The sequence below is a fragment of the Protobothrops mucrosquamatus genome, unplaced genomic scaffold (assembly GCF_001527695.2).
Source record: "Protobothrops mucrosquamatus isolate PMUCROS unplaced genomic scaffold, P.Mucros_1.0 scaffold_306, whole genome shotgun sequence".
Lineage (NCBI taxonomy): Eukaryota > Metazoa > Chordata > Lepidosauria > Squamata > Viperidae > Protobothrops > Protobothrops mucrosquamatus.
In genome coordinates, this window is record NW_015386382.1 from 21,123 (window position 1) to 39,925 (window position 18,803).

Sequence of the window (18,803 nt, forward strand, 5' to 3'; positions counted from 1 at the left end):
TTCTAACCTACATCGTCCACAAGGGACGACTCGGGAACTCAACTCCTACCCCGGGCAGCTCACCTATCCCCTTATGCCCAGGGGAAGGGTATCAAGCCGTTTGACAGCTGATGCTGGCTGTCAAAACGGCTTTTACGCTGAAACAGGCGGGAGGCAGCAAACAGCTGCGTCCGACGAAGTCGCCTGCCACCGGAAGTCCTCCCGTGTTCTGTTCTATTTTCAGTTATCCTTTTGACAAAAAAGCTACAATAGATAAACAGGTAGACCGAAATCTGATATCCTTTATGTATTACTGTCTGAGAATAAGATGATGAGAACTGATGTAAAAATGTTGCAAGTATAGTTGGCATAACTCTAGAGGTGCTAAAATATGGATGCAGTTTGTTTATGCAATGAATATAACAATGCATTTGTTTTTGAGAATGCATCCTGATTGATGATGGAACAAAGATTTAGAAGGAAAACTTAGGAATGAATGTAAAAACTATATGTTATATTTTTAATTGTAACTGGAAAGAAGTTGGGACAGAACTGTGATTAAATATACAAGGAATGACCAGACTAAACTTTGGAATTGCAATGAACCACTATACTGGGCAGATGTACTGTATATGTATATGATTGTGCTTTTCAGCAGGTCATTGTAAAATGTTTGTTTAAATACAATTATACACAACTGATTTAGGAAAATTATCATGAATTATTTAAGAAAAAAAATAATTATATTTTTCTAGATTTAAGACAGGATGAAAAGCCCAAATTGTAGAACAATATGGAGCTGAAGGTTGGTTAATGAATGGGGTAAAAGCAGTACAATATGAAAGTAAAGAATGTATGAGAGTAAATGGAATGCTTATCTCAAAGGTGCTTTTCAAAAGGCAACTGGACTTTTTTTTCCTTGAGGAGGAGGAAGAAGACATTTATTTCCCTTCTCATCCAATAAGCTTCATCAGTTGTAACTGGATGGTGGGTTTAACAACTACTGCTGGCGTAAATTACACTGAACTATAATCACAAAACAAATGTACTAAAGAAAAGCAAATGAGTTAAGAATTACTAACTCTTAACTCATTCAATTTTCTTTAGTATATCTTCTTCTTATACATAAATAAAAATGTAAATGTTTGTTTGTTCAAAATCTTAAATCTCCGAAAGTTCTTCACTGACTGCTTTAAAATTTTGACACAACGTTGCATTCAAATACGCGCATGTTTTTATATACCTATTATTATATAGATGTCACACCTGTGACAGGTAAAACATGCTTTTTTTGAAAAACAGCGCCATCTGTTGGATGTATATTGTATGCCCACAAGCATTGTGAAATTAAACATATTATAAACGTGCGCTTTCTCTTTTCTTTCTTTTCCATTTAACCAGACTGAGTCACAGCAACGCGTGGCCGGGTACAGCTAGTTTATTATAAATATATTAGCCGTGATGGCGCAATGATTAGAATGCAGTATTGCAGGCTAATTCCGCAATACCGCTCGAGTCTCACCGCCTTCCATCCTTCTAAGGTTGGTAAAATGAGGACCCAGATTGTTGGGGACAATATGCTGACTCTGTAAACTGCTTAGAGAGAGCTGTAAAGCACTGTGAAGCAATATATAAGTCTAAGTGCTTTGGTATTTTATATATAGATTATATACTGCTTCACAGTGCTTTACAGTCCTCTCTCAGTGGTGGATTTGTTGGAAGCATTAAGGATAGAAAAGTATTGAAAATTATAGTGAATGGTGTTAGTGTAAGTTAGATTTAGTTAATTTTATTTTCTTTTATATCTTGTTTTTATTTTCTTTTGTTTATTTGTTTCTTCTGTTCTGAAATTTTCGTAACACTGCTTTCCCTAAAAGGAAACAATATGACGGGTATATAGGTAATCCAAATGGTCCAGGCAAAACAATTTTTAATGCATTAGTGGACAAATTTATATTATGCTATTGCAACATCATAGGTTATTTATTCACAAAATAATGTATTCATAAATGCATGAAACTTACCCACACATTCTTCACGTGATGAAGATAATTCATGCCCAAGAGGACAGTCACACTGAAAGCTTCCTTCAGTATTCAAGCATTTCCCCCCTCTACAAAGAAGGGGGTTACGTTCACATTCATCTATGTCTGAAAAGATTTTAAAAGACATGTTAATTGCCAATAAAGGGAAGCAACAAGAAACAATTACATTCTAAGACCCTGTTTATAAAAACAATAACAATTTATCTCGTCTACATTTTATAACAATAATAGAATACTTTATTTGGCCAAGTGTGATTAGACACACAAGGAATTTGTCTCCAGTGCAGAAGCTCTCAGTGTACATGCAAAGCAACAGAATAATGATATGACAGGAATATGGGTAATTCGATGCTTACAAAATCCTATTTAGACTTTTAAAATCCAATATGTTGAGATTTCCTTTACTGCTATTTCTGAGGTTCTTTTATATATTCTAATATATACAAAAGGATCGTGTACCACCTTTTTTGGAGATTTGTTTAGACTATAAGCAGCAAAATAGGTGCTAAGGCCCACGTGTTTTTCGCAAGTAGTATGTGAACTTTTGCTATTCCTGAAAAATCTTTTTCTGTAGAGAGGCCACTATTTAGTTTAATAGTGGGTATGCAGGCGCATGTGCTTGCCCACCACTTCCACGGCCCAATTCCGAATGGCTGAAGACTTGATAGTGGACCATGGCCGAAGAGTGGGGGACCTATGTAACGTAACGTAACGTAACGTAACGTAACATAACATTATAAAATTGTTGTACCCCAATTGTAAGAATTCTCAGTCCAACACATGTGGAGAATTTGAAGCTGGAAAAAAACTGTACAAAAACTCCACCACTCACCCATACAGTTTTTCATCATCATAAATCCACTTTCATAGCCCTCAAAGCATTCACACTCAAAACTTCCTGGAGTGTTGACACAAGTGCCACTTCCACAAAGATCAGGTGAGATACGGCATTCATCAATATCTAGTTCCAGAATAAAAAAAAGAAACAACATGTTATTGTAACATAAGCATCAAATAAATTAGTTCTCCAAAGAACAGAGACAAGAATACCGTTCAAATGCAGAGGCACTAGGAGCCTTACAATTATTGAAACTGATTGGAAGAATGATGACTGAAACAAGAAGGTGATATTTATATAATGAAAGGATGCACTGCTATAACCTGTAATTTCTACAATTATTGACAACCAATCATTCTTTATTCCTTTTCATTCTTCTCAAACTTCTCCATTTTTCTCCTGGAATTATTTATAAGCAAATGACCTATTCTTATAACGTGGGTAGAAGTTAACCTTATTGGGCTCCTAGGATACTATCTGCACTGTGGAAAATAATACCACAAGTATCCCAAATAGATATATCATGGAGTCTGCAGTAAGGGTGGTCTAGATCTATGCTATGCCATCCACCTTTATACGAATCTGGAAACAGGTAACATGAACTAGTGTTCATTCTGGAGGCCCTGTTAATGTTAATTAGCATTTGAATTTACAATAACCACAACCAGAACTATATATATATTTATGTTGATATTCATAAACTTTTTGGTGCTGTCTATCATATCTGTAATATGCATGTTAATTTTATAACTTGGTCTGGGTGGGTGGGTGGGTGGATGGATATATAGTGGTTGGAGGGACGGTTAGACAGACAGATAGATACTGTCAGGAGGAAAACCAAAGGCCTTATTGATTGATTGATATTGAAATGCACCTCTTTCACATTGCTCTGTTGATCTCCAGATAGTTGACTGTCAAGTATGGCAACCAATAAGCCTTCTTTTGCTGCATTTTCTTTTCTGCTTTAAACTGCAGAAAAAATGGCAGAAAGCTTGCCCACCCTTACTAATGAATGTAGAGGAGGGCAGGCACATAGTTTCTTCTCAAATTGGCTGGACTAGAAAGGAAGTGAGACGAGCCAATCTAAATTCTAAGACTGAAGGAAGGTTTCAAGTATACTGTTCCCAATCTAGCAGGCAGAACAGGAGGAAAAAATAACTTATGCATGGTTCTGACACAAAGAAAAGAGCAGTCAGGAGGTCTCTCATGAACAGCATACAAGGCCTCTTCCTGATTTACTCAGCTGACATTCAAATCCCTCACTACACATTATGAGAGAAAAGAAAGGAAGGAAAATGTGTTGAGTATAATATAATAGCATGAGTATAATGTGGGCTCTATTTTTTTTTTTATTTAACTGGACTGGGAAACTGGCCTGGCTCCCCTAATGAGAGAATTGACCTTTCTTCTAGTGATGAGGTGACTTTATCTCAGAGAAATAGAAACTCCTCCTGATACGTGATAGGATGTAAGAATTCAGGGTAACTTTTTCTTTCCAAACTTTAAATTAAGTTTGGCAGGAACATTTTTATGAATGCAATCTTTATAAAAACAAGGAAAACAATCATTATATAAACAAGGAAATAACTGCTACAGCAATATTAATACCAAGAAAACCTTGATTTACATGTCTTGCCACACACATTTTACATTACTCTGGTGATTTAATTTCCATCGTTCCAGAACAAACTTCTTTTCACTTTAAATGTGCAGCCACCCACAATGCAGCCAACTATTCTTCACAGATGTATAAAGCCCCTAACTAACTCTCAGATTTTTTTAGATGTTAAAGAATTATTTCTCCTTTCAGAACAATGTTGAACAGTGATTTATTTAGAAAGGTTGAAGCCATATTTAAACAACTTAGCCAGTTGATGATAATTTAAATAACCTGCCTTTTCTCTTGCCTCTGTGAAAGTTTTCCATTTTTTTCCATTAGTACTATTGTTATTTTAAATACAGTGGTACAATTATATTTTAAGAAATCTTTCTAAGCATTCTACTGTTAACAAGTCTTACCTATGCTTTTCTCTTTACATTAAAAAATGTGAGATCTGTATTTTTAAAAAGACACACAGACTATATTAGTGACAGAATGTGGCGATCTAGGACTACAGTGCAAAATGTGGGTTTAGCATTTTTAAATTGTGGCATTATGTGATAAATTGAGATAAATATCTTCTATAGGCATGCTTCACATTAATATAATCTATCAAAGACAAAAGAACTGAAGAAAAATGTGTTGCTTTTGTATGTTCTCTCATTAACAGTTCTCCTTGAAGAGCAAAGAATTAACAATGCCTGCAAAGAGAAGACAGAGCAAGAAGGCCTCAGGGCCAGGGGCTAGTAACTATTGGAAAGTATTTAGCTCTTTTACCTCCAAGGCTGAAATGATTTGGAAGAAATTATTTTCTGCTTTTCATTAAAGTAGCCCAACTTTTCCATTTTTAAAGCAGTATACTCCCATAAAGCAGTATGGGAGCCTGAAAAGTTAGCCTGCTTTAATGAATAGCAAACAGTTGTTTACATGAGAGGTCCAAAACACTTCTGAATCATTTTCAAAGCATGCACAATCTTACTTACAAACATCGAATTCACACAGTGTAGATCTTAAACACCTGTAGACAGGCCAGTGCGTAAATATTTTTCAAAATATTTTTAAAATGAAAAATGTACAAAAATTTATTAGTTTTAGTAGAAAAATGGAAGGCGGAGCAAAACTACTCAAATCTTTACTATCTGGTTATCTAACTGTTCAAAATTACATATCATCTAAATTTAGATTGTAGGAATGTTGAGAAAAACAATGTTTTAGTTTTCTAATGAAGATTAGAGATTGACATCAACGCTTTTCAAGATTACAAGATCTCTGCACATGAAATGACAGCAATAAGAGTCTCTTAACTGATAAAGCAATGTAATCCCACCTCAAATTTACCTGTACAATTTCTCTCTTCCATATCAAGTGCAAATCCATTGTTACATCTACATTTGAAGCTTCCAATTGTATTTCTACATTTGCCATTTGTGCACAAGCCAGAAAACATTTTACATTCATTTATATCTGCAACAAGAAAATAAATGCATACTTTATGGGTACAAGAGGTTATTTATCAAATAGAAAAATATACTCATACACCAAAGGAATACATCTGGATTATTATAAATAAGCAGGGCTTTTTTTGTCATAGAACGCCGAGAACGGAGTTTCAGCACCTTTTTTGGATGGAACCTTGTAGGGTAGGCAAGGCAAGTTGTATGACACGTGTGAGTTCCGGCACCTTTTTTTTTTTTTTTTTTTACAAAAAAAGCACTGTAAATAAGTGATTAATGGTTTTAATGTTTCCATTCGTTTGGATGCCTTGTATTTATTTTGTAGATCTTTTCATCACAAAATAATTATCCAAAAAAAATTCAGACCACTGGGAATTGGTTATGAAACCATACTTCCTCAAAGTGCATAGTAAACTCTTTCATTTTTGCTTTAATATGATGAACAAGGAAGATATCATTGTTTAAAATTAGGAATTGTGCTTCTTTGTGATTGGCAGTTAATAATGTATCACTTAGATAAATAAGAAAAGATATAGATTTATTCTGATAAAATAGTTTTGAAGATACGAGTCTCAGATATATTCATATTCAAAAACTGATGTGGGCAATTAAATCATTAAATTACCAAGCAAGTTTGTGAAGTCATCATTAAAGTAATAACATCCTGCATACAGAAGGGATGTTTTTGTACAAAAAAAACCATTTCTCAAAATATTGCCTAGAAAACTGCACATGCTTGTCCACATAGTTAGCAGGAGTTAAGATTAGTAAAATGCAAAAACAAAAGAAAACAAAAACAAACAAACAAAATCCTAAGGAAAGGCAGCTTGGTTTAATGATTAAAGCACTACATTTGAGTGGAGAGCTCTCAATTGGCTGCTTTAGGTACAGAAGCCAAATGAGTGATTTTGACCTCTCAGCTGTAGAATGAGAGCCATGGCAAACAGTGTCTGAAAATGCTGCCTGGAAAAGAATAAAGAACAAAGGGATAGATTAAGGTTACATGGCCAAATCTTGCATTTCTAAGAGGGCCCCCTAATTATTCAGACAGTAGTCTGGGAATTATAAATGTGTATTCCAAATAATTTCATTCCTTCACAGAAAATTAGGCTCAATAATTCAGTTGACTGTATAAAGAAATATTATTGTATTTATGATTATATCTGATTCAAAAACCCAGAGATAAAAATACTGAATTGAACAAAATCTCTTTGGCTGCAATTCAATACATAAAGACTTGGATAAGTGCTACTAATGCCATGCATAGGACTATATAACACTTGTATATTTCACAACTTTTGAAAGAACCTTTTGTCATCTTGGATACAGTGGTACTTTCCACAGTTGCCTTTCAATTACACAATGGTAAAACTAGACCTTATAAGGCAGATGTATTTAGTAGTTTCCTGACAACTGTAACGAAAAACATCTGTTAGGAATGCTGTGCTTAAATGTTTCTTTTCTAACCATTTTCCCAGTCAAAAACACTTTTCTCAGCTATTTCTCATTTGAGAGAGAAAATGTATGGTTTTGGAATATGATTTTGAGCGGAAAATATCTCTGGGGAAAGAACTTTCATTCCTCACCAAATTCACAATCCTTTGTAGCTGCTTCAAAAGACGAGAAAAGACAAAAGAGAATGCTTATTTGTTTTTGCTTGAATAATTGCATCATGTACGGCATATAATATTTCATATGTTTTGGAGAAGATCCTCCAAGCATAGCAAAGGAAGGAAGAGACTGGGCCTATGTTGATTGTTTCAACAATTGTGTATCTCATAAAAGGACTTCATTTTTTATCAAAAGCTATCTGTTAAAATTATACAGGTAGTTCTCAACTTACGACCACAATTGAGACCAAAATGTCTGTGTTAAGTAAGAGATTTGTTAAGTGAGTTTTGCCCCATTTCATGACTTTTCTTGCCAGAGTTGTTAAGTGAATCATTGCAGTTGTTAAGTTAGTAACACGGTTGTTAAGTAAATCTGGCTTCTCCACTGACTTTGCTTGTCAGAAGGTCACAAAAGGAGATCACATAAACCCAGGACAATGCAACTATCATAAATATGAGTCAGCTGCCAAGCATCTGAATTTTGATCAAATGACTATAGGGATGCTGCAACGGTCATAAGTGTGAAAAATAGTCATAAGTCACTTTTTTTAGTGCTGTTGTAACTTTGAATGGTCACTAAATGAACTGTTGTAAGTTGAGAACTACCTGTAGTTGGTGGATTATGAGTCCTTGTTAATGGAATTAAAAAAAAATATCAATGAAGTACATAAGGTTTGTCTGAAAATTATTCCTTACCTTTGTAAAATGGCCTTCCAGTTAAAATGTCCCCACGGTTGGAAAAGCCTGGACCTCTGGGGCATAAGTCTTCATATTCTTTTGTGCCTGGCTTGGAGCATTCCTCGCAATCTGAACCCCAAGCACCACCTATAGCACAGCAACATGTGTCCATACGGAATTTTCCAGGTACAGGTTGAACACAGTCATCTTCATCCCATCTCAGATAACACTGCTCCATTCGGATATCTACATGTGTCATTAAAAGCATCATCACATGTGGAAGTGTTTCTGCTGCATTTATTTGTATATGCTGTAAGCCAAGGGTCTCCAACCCCTGTGGTCCATTGGGAACATTAAAACTATATTCAAATGTGTTGATTAGTTTACTGCCAGTTCAAAGTAAGAGAATGTTAATCAGCATGCGCATTCACATAACGGGTATATATGATGCTCATTATGTGAGCAGATATGCAAATTAATATGAAAGATTTCCAATTGTACTTAAGTCAAATCTAATAAATATTAATTATAATTAATCCAAATTAAATATGAATTCAAAAATACAAAAGTCTTTCTTATGGATTAATAATAATAATAAATTATAGGAGACTGTTAAATACTTCTTTAAAAAAGTATTCTCAATATCGTAGAATTTACTACAAAGCAGCATATACACAAGGGGGCAGAATTATGAAAACAGCATGGTAGATTTATGTTGTAAGACCTGACTTTTTGTATATTCATTATAACATTGCATGCATGTACAAAAGGAGCAGAACCTGCAGTTGTAACATCACCATGCTGCTTTCTTCATCCTGACAAGATAGACCTGCAGATGTCTATCTTTTTAGAAGTAATTTTAGGTGTATTATCTATTCCAGTGGTGGCGAACCTTTTTGAGACCGAGTGCCCAAACTGCAACCCGAAACCCACTTATGCATCGCCGAGTGCCAGGGGCGTGGCCACCAAGTGGGCATGGCCACCAAATGGGTGTGGCTATGGTAGTCATGGTAGCATGGGTGGGCGTAGTCTGGGTGGGCGTGGCCACCTCGATGTCGCTCCTGGAGAGGGATGCCTATGGGGGCCGGGCAGGTAGGATTGGGGGAGATCCAGGGGTTCTCTGGCGGGTGGGGGCAGTGGGTAGGAGGCTCGTCCTGCAGGGTGAGGTGAGGCAAGGGAGGGGGCAGGGAAGGGGTGCCATTGCCGTGGGGCAAGGCAAGGCGAGGCAGGGGCTGGGGCTGGTTGCAGACAAAGGGGGGCTCTGATGAGGAGGAGGAGGGGGAAGAGGGTTTAAGCAAGCTTAGCAACTAGAGTGGGGATCCCCCCCAAACAAACGTGCTTTGTGGGTAACCTCAAAGCACGACAGAAGAGACCAAAACCTGCTGCAACCACCCAACAGATGGGAGGGGAATAAAAACCAAACAGCCACCCCCCCGGAGAGCTGCGCATGTGCAGAGTGCATGAAGAGCTGCGCATGCGCAGAGAGCACGAAGCACTGTGCATGGGTGAAGCGGAGGAGGGAAGCAGCTCAGCCCAGCAATGGCTCGCGTGCCACTAGGGACGGCTCCGCGTGCCGCCTGTGGCACGCGTGCCATAGGTTCGCCACCACGGATCTATTCCGAATATATTTCTACTTTATAACAGAATTAGAAAAGTTATATATGTTATTTTGTGGTGAGAGAGACATAGCTCTGTTTTTAATTTTATTGTCATGTAGTTGTTTTGTAAAATTAATTCAATATGTTTACAAAATGCTGACATTTAACAAGTACAAATATAATGTGAAATTCTAAGAAGTAGGTGGAAAGTACATCTGCAAATGAACCAATAAAAACAAAACAGAGGCTATTGCAAAGTTTTTCCTGAGCATTTCGGTCATTCTATGATATTGAGAAGAGGTTTTGGTGGAAGCAATGTCCATTTATTAACAGATTTCCTTTCCAATAAGTATGATCAATATATGTGAATGTAAGTATGCATGTACGTGTGTGTGTATGTTTGTGTTTGTGTGTGCACATACTTCTAATTATGTGTAATTCTTGTGTTTAGCCAATCTGAATCTGAAGTTAAACCTGAACATGTGCACAATAAATGCAAAAAATATCTGTTCTATCTCATTTTTCTTCAGTTAACAAAGACATCTAAGATTCTGAGATTTGCAGCTCTACGGCATTTGGATGATAACAGACTGGAAAAGGCTAACGTGCGTGAGTGATAAAAGTTGAGAATCTCTTTCACTGCGTAACTTGTAGTGGCTTATGTAGGTAGATAGAAGCTTAAGAGAAATATCTTGAATACTCACCTAAACACACCCTGCCAGTTCCATCCAATGTCAGACTGCTGGGACACTCACAGTGAAAAGAGCCTCTGCTGTTGATGCACCGCCCATTGGGACACACCCCCGGAAAAACTTCACACTCATTTACATCTGATAGATAGATAGATAGATATAAAAGCGAGTTTACTATCTACTCTTATACCCATACTGTATATCAGAAATATAAGATAGTACAGGTAGTCCTCGACTTAAGACCACAATTGAACCCAAAAATTTTGTCATTAAGTGAAACTTTTGTTAAGTGAGTTTTGCCTCATTTTACGACTTTTCTTGCCACAGTTGTTAAATGAATTACTGCAGCTGATTAGTCAGTAACCTGATTGTTAAGTAAATATGGCTTCCCCATTGACTTTGCTTGTCAGAAGGTTACAAAAGGTGATCATATGACCTTGGAACACATCAACGGTCATAAATATGAACCAGTTGCCAAGCTCTGAAGTTTGATCACATGATCATGGGGATGCTGGAAAGGTTGTAACTGTGAAAAATGGTCATAAGTCACTATTTTCAATGCTGTTGTAACTTTGAACGGTTACTAAATGAACTGTTGTAAGTCGACGACTACCTGTATCTTTCCTACAAACAAGTTACATTTTATTTATGCAGCTATATTTTTTTGAAAGAAGAAAAGGAAAGTACAAATAAGGGTACAATGCTTCACTGAGCAGTGAAACTTTATTTTGAATATTTAGTCAAAATTGAACTGGCCTATTTTTTTAAAAAATGAGAGGTGATTGTGCAGATATCTGTTGAGATTAAACCTAGAATTTTGTTGGATTCATGGTTTTTTTTGTTTTCTATAGACTGCAGCTAAAATCAGGATTCAAAATGGATTTTTCATATAACTTTTGAATTGCAAAGAATTTGATTACATACACTTAGGAAATATTTCTTAAACCTAAGAATAGGTAGCTAACTTATTTTTTTTTAAATGGCAGTCATTTAGAAGATCTGGTCCCCTACCTGAAAAAAGAGGTCTGGACAGTTGATCAAAAGGTGAAAGCCATGGATAGGGAGGGGGTCCTTTGACCAGCTTTGGCTGGTGTGTTGTTTGTGGCTCTTTTTACAGCAAGAAATTTTTGCAACAGTGACTTTTCGCCTTACACCTTCATATTAGAATGTTACAACATTCTGCCTTTAAAGGTCATTCAGAAAGTACAAACAATAAAGAAGGCAATTGCTCCCTTGCTGACAGGTGATAGCTGCATTAGCAGGTTAAAACCAGTTTTGTGGGTAAAGCAGAATTCTGAGGGCAATTCAAAGTGATAGGATAGCACTAGAAAGCCTTAATTCCTGGTTACTGTTAGAACCATCTCCTTTGAATAGAACAATTCTCTGCAATTCTTTAAGGGATGCTTCAGGTTCTAACCTTATAAGAAATATGGTAAGTAGATCCGGAGCCAATGGACCTAGTCTCCATATATCGCTATGGAACAGCTTGCCCAGAAGTACAATTGACATTTATTCACTGAACTTTCAGAAAGTGATTTAAAAGGTTCTGTTTAACTGAATGTTTGTGGCTGCCTGAGACTAGTTTTAGAGAATATTTTTATATTTATATTTATTTAACTACCTAGTTTAATAATTTGATTTAGTTGCTTTATTGTATGCTTTAATGCTTTTAGTACTCAAAGACTTGGGATAGAATAATATACAATTTCTTCAATAAACAAACACATAACTAAATAAATACATTCGCTGTAATGGTATTATTGCCTTAAGTCCTTCCACCTCTTCCAAAACAAAGAGCTTTCTATAATGGAAACAATTAAGAGGGAAAATAGCTTTATTACTTCCAAAAAGTAAGCTGGAAGAAAACAATACTATGGACTTCCATGTTGCTAACAAGAAAACTTCATGGGTGTGCTTGAATAAGCCATCATGACTTCTTTAGTAAAGCAGCAGGACGTAGCCAACCATGGCTGATCTCAAAAATTAAGCAGGATTTCATCTGGTCCATAATTAAGTGGGATACAACCAAAAAATACCATAGCTCTAGGCTAGATTGGAAAGTTGGAAAATACTCCCAGAAGAACCATTTCTATTCTGTTGCCAGAAAATAACTGGAACCTGAAGGAGTTGAAATCAATTCAAAGGAAAGTTTGCAACAGTATTATTCTAAAATAAAAGATAGTGTTCATTGGAGAACAATAAGTAGATTTCAACAGCAATATGGATCATATAAAATACTTTCATTTCATTCTGTTAGTTAAAATAACTCAAACAGCTAACAAGCTTACCTTCACAAGAAACACCTTTGACTCTTGCAAATCCTCTAGGGCATGCAGTATCTGTAAGAAAAAAGAAGAAACATTTAGAGAAATACACACAGAGACACATACACACACAATTACACAAATTAATTTAGAAGAGGATAAACCACAGTTTTAAAAAGGGGGAAATTTACTATCAGCGATATTAAGGAAAATTGTACTTAGAGAGTGGTTGTTGGAATAGTAGAAAATAAGACTGATATTGCAAATCCCACTAACCTAGTAACAAAATATTTCATGCTCTATTAATTAAATATATATTAATAAATCCATGTCAGATTTGCATGTATTTACTCATTATCCCATTTCTCCCATTTCAAAAGAAAAACTGGAAGTATACTCAGTATTTTCCCCTAATATATACATTTTATATACTTTTACAAAAAACACACTTTTATAAGTATGGGTGTTTGTACATGCATACCTGTGCATATCCAGATTAGGTAGGACTTCAGATTAGAAGAGAAAAAATATTTATTAAATTTATAAATATATAACATAGAGATATAATAATATCCTCTAGAGCAGGGGTAGGCAACCTTGGCTCTTTTATGACTCGTGGACTTCAACTCCCAGAATTCCTGAGCCAGCCGGCTCAGGAATTCTGGGAGTTGAAGTCCACGAGTCATAAAAGAGCCAAGATTGCCTACCCCTGCTCTAGAGCACATGGGTGGTTTATGCATCATGTCAATAACTCCTTAAAGCAGCTGAAACTTTTATCAGGATCATGCAGCTGCAGCTGCTGTACAATGTTAGGAGGATGTTTTTGATTTTGATTTTCAGGAACACCCAAACATCAGAAATAAGACCTGTAGCTTCACTCCTGATACTCAAAAAGCTGCCAAAAACACAGCATTTTAGAAAAGCATTTGGGACTACAGAGTGAGGGACATTTTGATATTGCTGTACTACAGATAGTCCTTGACTTATGAGAAGTCACTTAGTGACCATTCAAAGTTATGACAGACCTCTCCAAAAACTACTTACAGACTAATTTCAAAGACAATGGTTGCACACTCCCCCAGAGTCCTGTGATTTCATTTGGGTTCTTGGCAACTGGATCACCTTTATAGTCATTTGCAGTGTCCTGTGATCACATGACTGTGATCTTTTAATTTATTTTTGCAAATTTCAGGTGTTTACTTCTGGTTTCCAGTAAAAAAGGCCCATTGGGTAAAATGGATTTGCTTTATTATGTTCGATTAGTGAGCACTACAAAAAAATGTAGTGACCTACCTAACAACCACAATGACTTAATGCTATGATTCTGGCCTCAATTACAGTCATAAGTCAAGGACTTACTGTAAGCTGTCAAAAATCAGAATGATTAAAGCAGCATAAATGCACCTGAAATAAAAAAATATCAACACATAAAAACTATAGGTAGTCTTCAACGTACGACTGGTTACTTAACAACTATTGAAAATTACAATGAATACCCCCAGGTTACTTAAGACCCATTTTTGAATTATGATGGTTACCCCTGCCTCGGTCACATAATCACATTTTGGGAACTTGGGAACCGGCTTATCTTTATGGCCATCTGCAGTGTCCCGTGGTTATGTGAATGTGATTGGCAGGTTTATAGGTTTTTTTGTTTCTAGCATTTACTTCTGGTTACCAGTAAAAATACGGGAAACCTGATTCACTTAAGAACAGCAGTGTTCGCTTAACAACCTCTCCAAAGGATGTCAAAAAAAAAAAATCAAGTCCAGTCACACATTGCCTTCACTTACAATGACCTACAGCCATAATTCCAGGCTCAATTATGGTCATAGGTTGAGGACTACTTTTATTTTAATTGAGAACTACATTACAATATTCAAAGAAAGATAAATAAAAAGTTTGCTTCAATCTACGAAGAAATCTAAAAATTAGAATTATATATTTAAAAATGTAGGCAAACTGAAAGTATTCCATCATACTCTTACATATAAATATGTTTATTAAATTTATGTGCTACCTATTGCATCAGAGACGACTTTGGGTAGCCTACAAACATTAAAACTAGTGCACATTAAAATAATAAAACAAAAAAAAATAACAGGAATAAATAATACTATTAAAATTTCAATACTTTTAACACCAAGTAAACTGTGTGGTATACACGTTCTACTGAAGCTGAAGTCTAATTAGACTATGTATCTATGTGATTTAGAGAACATCATGAAGTAGAAATCATACCAAATTCGCAACGCTCACAAGGGCTACCCCAAGCAGCTCCCAGAGTAGCACAGCATTCTGATTTCAGAGTAGCTCCATTAAGGTTTACTTCACAGCGATTATCTTGGATGTTCAGCCAGCATGTTCCCTTCAGACTATCTACAGTAAATTAAAACACAATAAGGCCTTCCTAATTCTTCTGTGGTAAAGCATATTCATTATAAATAAACACAAAATAACTGCTGATCATGTAGAAATTTACTGCTAGAGCCTTTCAAACTGGCTTGTCAAATTTTGCTGCTATAGTATTGCTATAAATGAGGCAATGATTTATATACCCAAAAACATTTGGCAAAATACATCTAGCAATTTGTCTTTTGAAATCCCTCTTTCCTTTACGATTCTTTCTTTCTTTTCTTTTTCAGCATAATTGCAAAAACATCTCCCTCTCTCCTAATTAGAACACAGAATATAGATTATAATGGGAGAATATAAAAAATGCCTTTATGCCTTTGACACCAGGGCAAGGTCTTGAACTTTTACTTTTTTAATTTTCAATAATATTAAATTAACACTTGTTCTTTATGTAGCATATTAACACCTTAATATAGTTATGAGAGATCAAATACAGAATACAGAAAGTTGGAAAGGATCTTGAAGGTCTTCTAGTCCAACCTCTTATCCAAGCAGAAGACCTATACAATTCTGGACAAATGGCTGTCCAATCTCTTCTTAAAAACCTCCAATGTTGGAGCACTCACAACTTCTAGAGGCTAGTCATTCCACTGATTCTCACTGTTCTCACTATCAGAAAATTTTACCTTTGATGTAGGTTGGATCAAATAGATAGAACGAAGCAAGGAAGTCTCAGTCTCTCACTAAAGACCTTGTTGTTTACAGTTCTTCTAAAGAACAGCAGACTGGAGATTTGGATGGCCTAACATTCTTCTGTTGTTTAGAAGAGCCATGAAGACCAGGGTCCTTACTCAGAACTTTGGCATGGGATAGCACAACCCCTTGCCTCATTCTATCCAGCCTGTTCTTCATGCCATTTTTTAATATGATTTATTCCCTTTAATTGGTTCTTCTGATAATTTCTTGCTTTCAATTATTGTGAGCCACCTAAATGGCACACTTTATGAGGAGACTTATCAGTAATTAATTAAAATTAATTCTTCTATTAACAGCAAACAATGGAAATTTTTAATTAGGATTTTTCTAAATGTAATAAATGTATTAACTGCAAATTACATCTTATTTTTTTCTGTGGTATATTTAAGATTCACTAAATAAAAGACAAATCCTTTTTGTAACATTATAATTTGAAACTTTTTTCTCAAGTTTGGTAGCATTTTCTTGAAGAAAAAAGAATTTTAATCAGAATGTCACCAGGGTGGCTTCTGGTTATGGCGTCGCAGCAAGGCAGACGTTGGAAGACGAGCTGCGTCTTCCACGTTTGATTTCGCCCCTTTGGGGAACCCTGAAAAGTATCGAAAACAGCCCCGTAGAGGCGGCAAGCAAGGAGGGGACCCTTGTTTGATCATGGGTGGGGGTGGCAGCCCTCCCATTTGAACTGAGGAAGCCCTCCAAACTGGCGGGGAAAAGATTGGCTACATTCGCATAACCAGTCAGAAGCTGCTGTCAATGGAAGACACCAAGCACTACTAAGCAAGTTTACAGCAATGTGGATGAAACCAGGTGAGATCTAAGCCTCTCTTTATGAATTTAAGATCTTTTCCTGAAAAACTGGCCAAAGCACTCCCCCCAAAGAGAAGGGAAAGGGAACTTCCACCCCATTCCCTTAGGAAAGTAGCAAATTAATTACCTGGGGAAAAGGAGAAACCTATAAGACTAACTTGGAACTAATACATAAATATGACTTGGAAATTTGGGGACTAAAAGGGTTTTCTAAGACTTTTTTTAAAAAAGTCTTTTTTAAAAAAAACTTTTTAAAGTTTTAGTTTTAAAAACCGAAAAAAGGCGTTGATGACATCTAGTGGTGAATGTATGGCACTACAATTTATTTTTGCCTAAAAGCAACCTGGCTTGAAGCCCAGAGTGAGATAAGACTTTGGCTGGCCTTGAAGCTCTGACTTTTGAGATCTGCAGCTGAGGAAAATGGAACAAGCTTGGGACCGCTTATCTGTGTGGCAGAGACAATAATATCATTTTAAAATTGGCCTGTTTGAACTATGAACCAAAATACTGACTTCTAGAACTGTATTGTGGATCTATTCTCCTGAAGAAGACATACTGTATATACTATTGCTGGATATGATGAAACACTTTGGAACACTTTGGATTATAAATCTTGATTATTAAACAACTTGTAATGGTTCTTTTTTTCTCCCTGGACAGAAAGGATATCTTTCTCATTGGACAGAAAAATTTGAACTTTACTTATATCTGCTTAGGGGAGGTTTAAGAACAGCTAGTTGGTTGGATAAACTCATAAAGACTACTTACAAAATATAAAATGGATTTTTCCTACTTAACTTTAAATGGTGAAAAACCATCTTTAACACCTGTCTCCAGAAGTCTTAGTTTACCATATTACAAAGAAAATACTGATGAATCACAGAAAGAAATTCTCTCCATGTTGAAATCAATACAAAAAATAATCGCTCTAGCTCGTGATGAGTTTCAAAGAAACACAAAGGAGACAAAAGAACATTTTTTAATTTTAATCTACAAACCCAGAAAATAAATACAGAGAAGGAACCAGCAACTCAGAAAACAGAAGGAAAAATAGAAAATGCTGACATAAACATTGAGGATCTGAAGGAAGAAAATTGTGACCAGACTCAGATAAATGAAGACTTAGAAGACACAATGAGAATATTGGAAATGGAGCAGACATTCTACAAATCAAAGTCTCAGAACTTACTGGAGAATAAGGAAGGAGACCTGATGGAATGGAAGAGAAAGCTGTCAATAGAACTGTGGGGAATTGGAGAAGGAGGGAGGCTATTTAATGAATATCAACGGGCCGATTCTTCCAAAAATACCTTCACTAAATTGATTCTCTTGTCTCAAATAATATATACAAAAGTAGAGGAAGAACTATTTGATGATCCAAATGTCTGACTTGGAAAGTTAGTTGGCAAAGGAAGAAAGCTAGAGTAAGACTGAAAGAAACAGAAGCTTTGACCTGTTAGAGGGAATGTTACATTATCAATTCAATGTTTGAATATNCCCTCAGTTGGAGGAGAGAGCGGGTCACCCTGAAGAGGGCGGCCGGGCGGTTATCTGATGACGCGATGAGCGAGGAATAGTAGTTAGTCCTAGCCACCCTCATCGCCACTAGGTAGGATCTAACATGTATCCTAACCTGTGTTCGGTCGGATTCGGTTCGGCTGGCCCTCCAACTGCTCTCTAGGCTTCTTTTCCGACGCTTCATCTCTCTCAGCTCCTCGGTGAACCAGGGAGCCAATCGAGATCTACGTCGGGTCAGAGGCCGCAAAGAATAGATTGTTAGAAATAGAAATATTACTATAATTAGATAGATAGGATTTGTAATCAGAATATCATATCTTGGTATAAAAAGGGAAAGAAAATATGTTAAGAATTTTGAATAGGGGAAACTTTTGGTTACCCAAATATAACTTGTTTTGAAATGATAAATGATTGGGATATTTTGAACATGAATGGGGAATTAAAATTGTAAAAAGCGAAAACAGGATTTAGACTGAATAAATGGATATTGAATGCAAATGCAGTTAAGATACATTTTGGTTAGAAAAGCTATTTTAAACTGACATTATTGACATTTTTAGAAAAATATAATAAATATCGATAGACAATTCTATATTTACTTACAATAAT

The 18,803-nt window shown here is 36.0% G+C and overlaps 1 protein-coding gene across 1 annotated transcript in view; it reads right to left on the bottom strand.

The window, feature by feature from the left end:
- LOC107302947 (fibrillin-2) overlaps nt 1-18,803 on the bottom strand; it is a gene marked incomplete at its 3' end in the record, with an annotated part of 98,496 nt that overhangs the window by 21,116 nt on the left and 58,577 nt on the right. The window contains exons 21-27 of the mRNA XM_015832113.1: nt 15,000-15,137; nt 12,783-12,833; nt 10,507-10,632; nt 8,223-8,450; nt 5,801-5,926; nt 2,857-2,985; nt 2,004-2,129 (exon numbers count right to left, since the gene is read on the bottom strand). Coding sequence (XP_015687599.1) covers nt 2,004-2,129; nt 2,857-2,985; nt 5,801-5,926; nt 8,223-8,450; nt 10,507-10,632; nt 12,783-12,833; nt 15,000-15,137 — 924 coding nt within the window. The remainder of the gene's footprint in view (nt 1-2,003; nt 2,130-2,856; nt 2,986-5,800; nt 5,927-8,222; nt 8,451-10,506; nt 10,633-12,782; nt 12,834-14,999; nt 15,138-18,803) is intronic.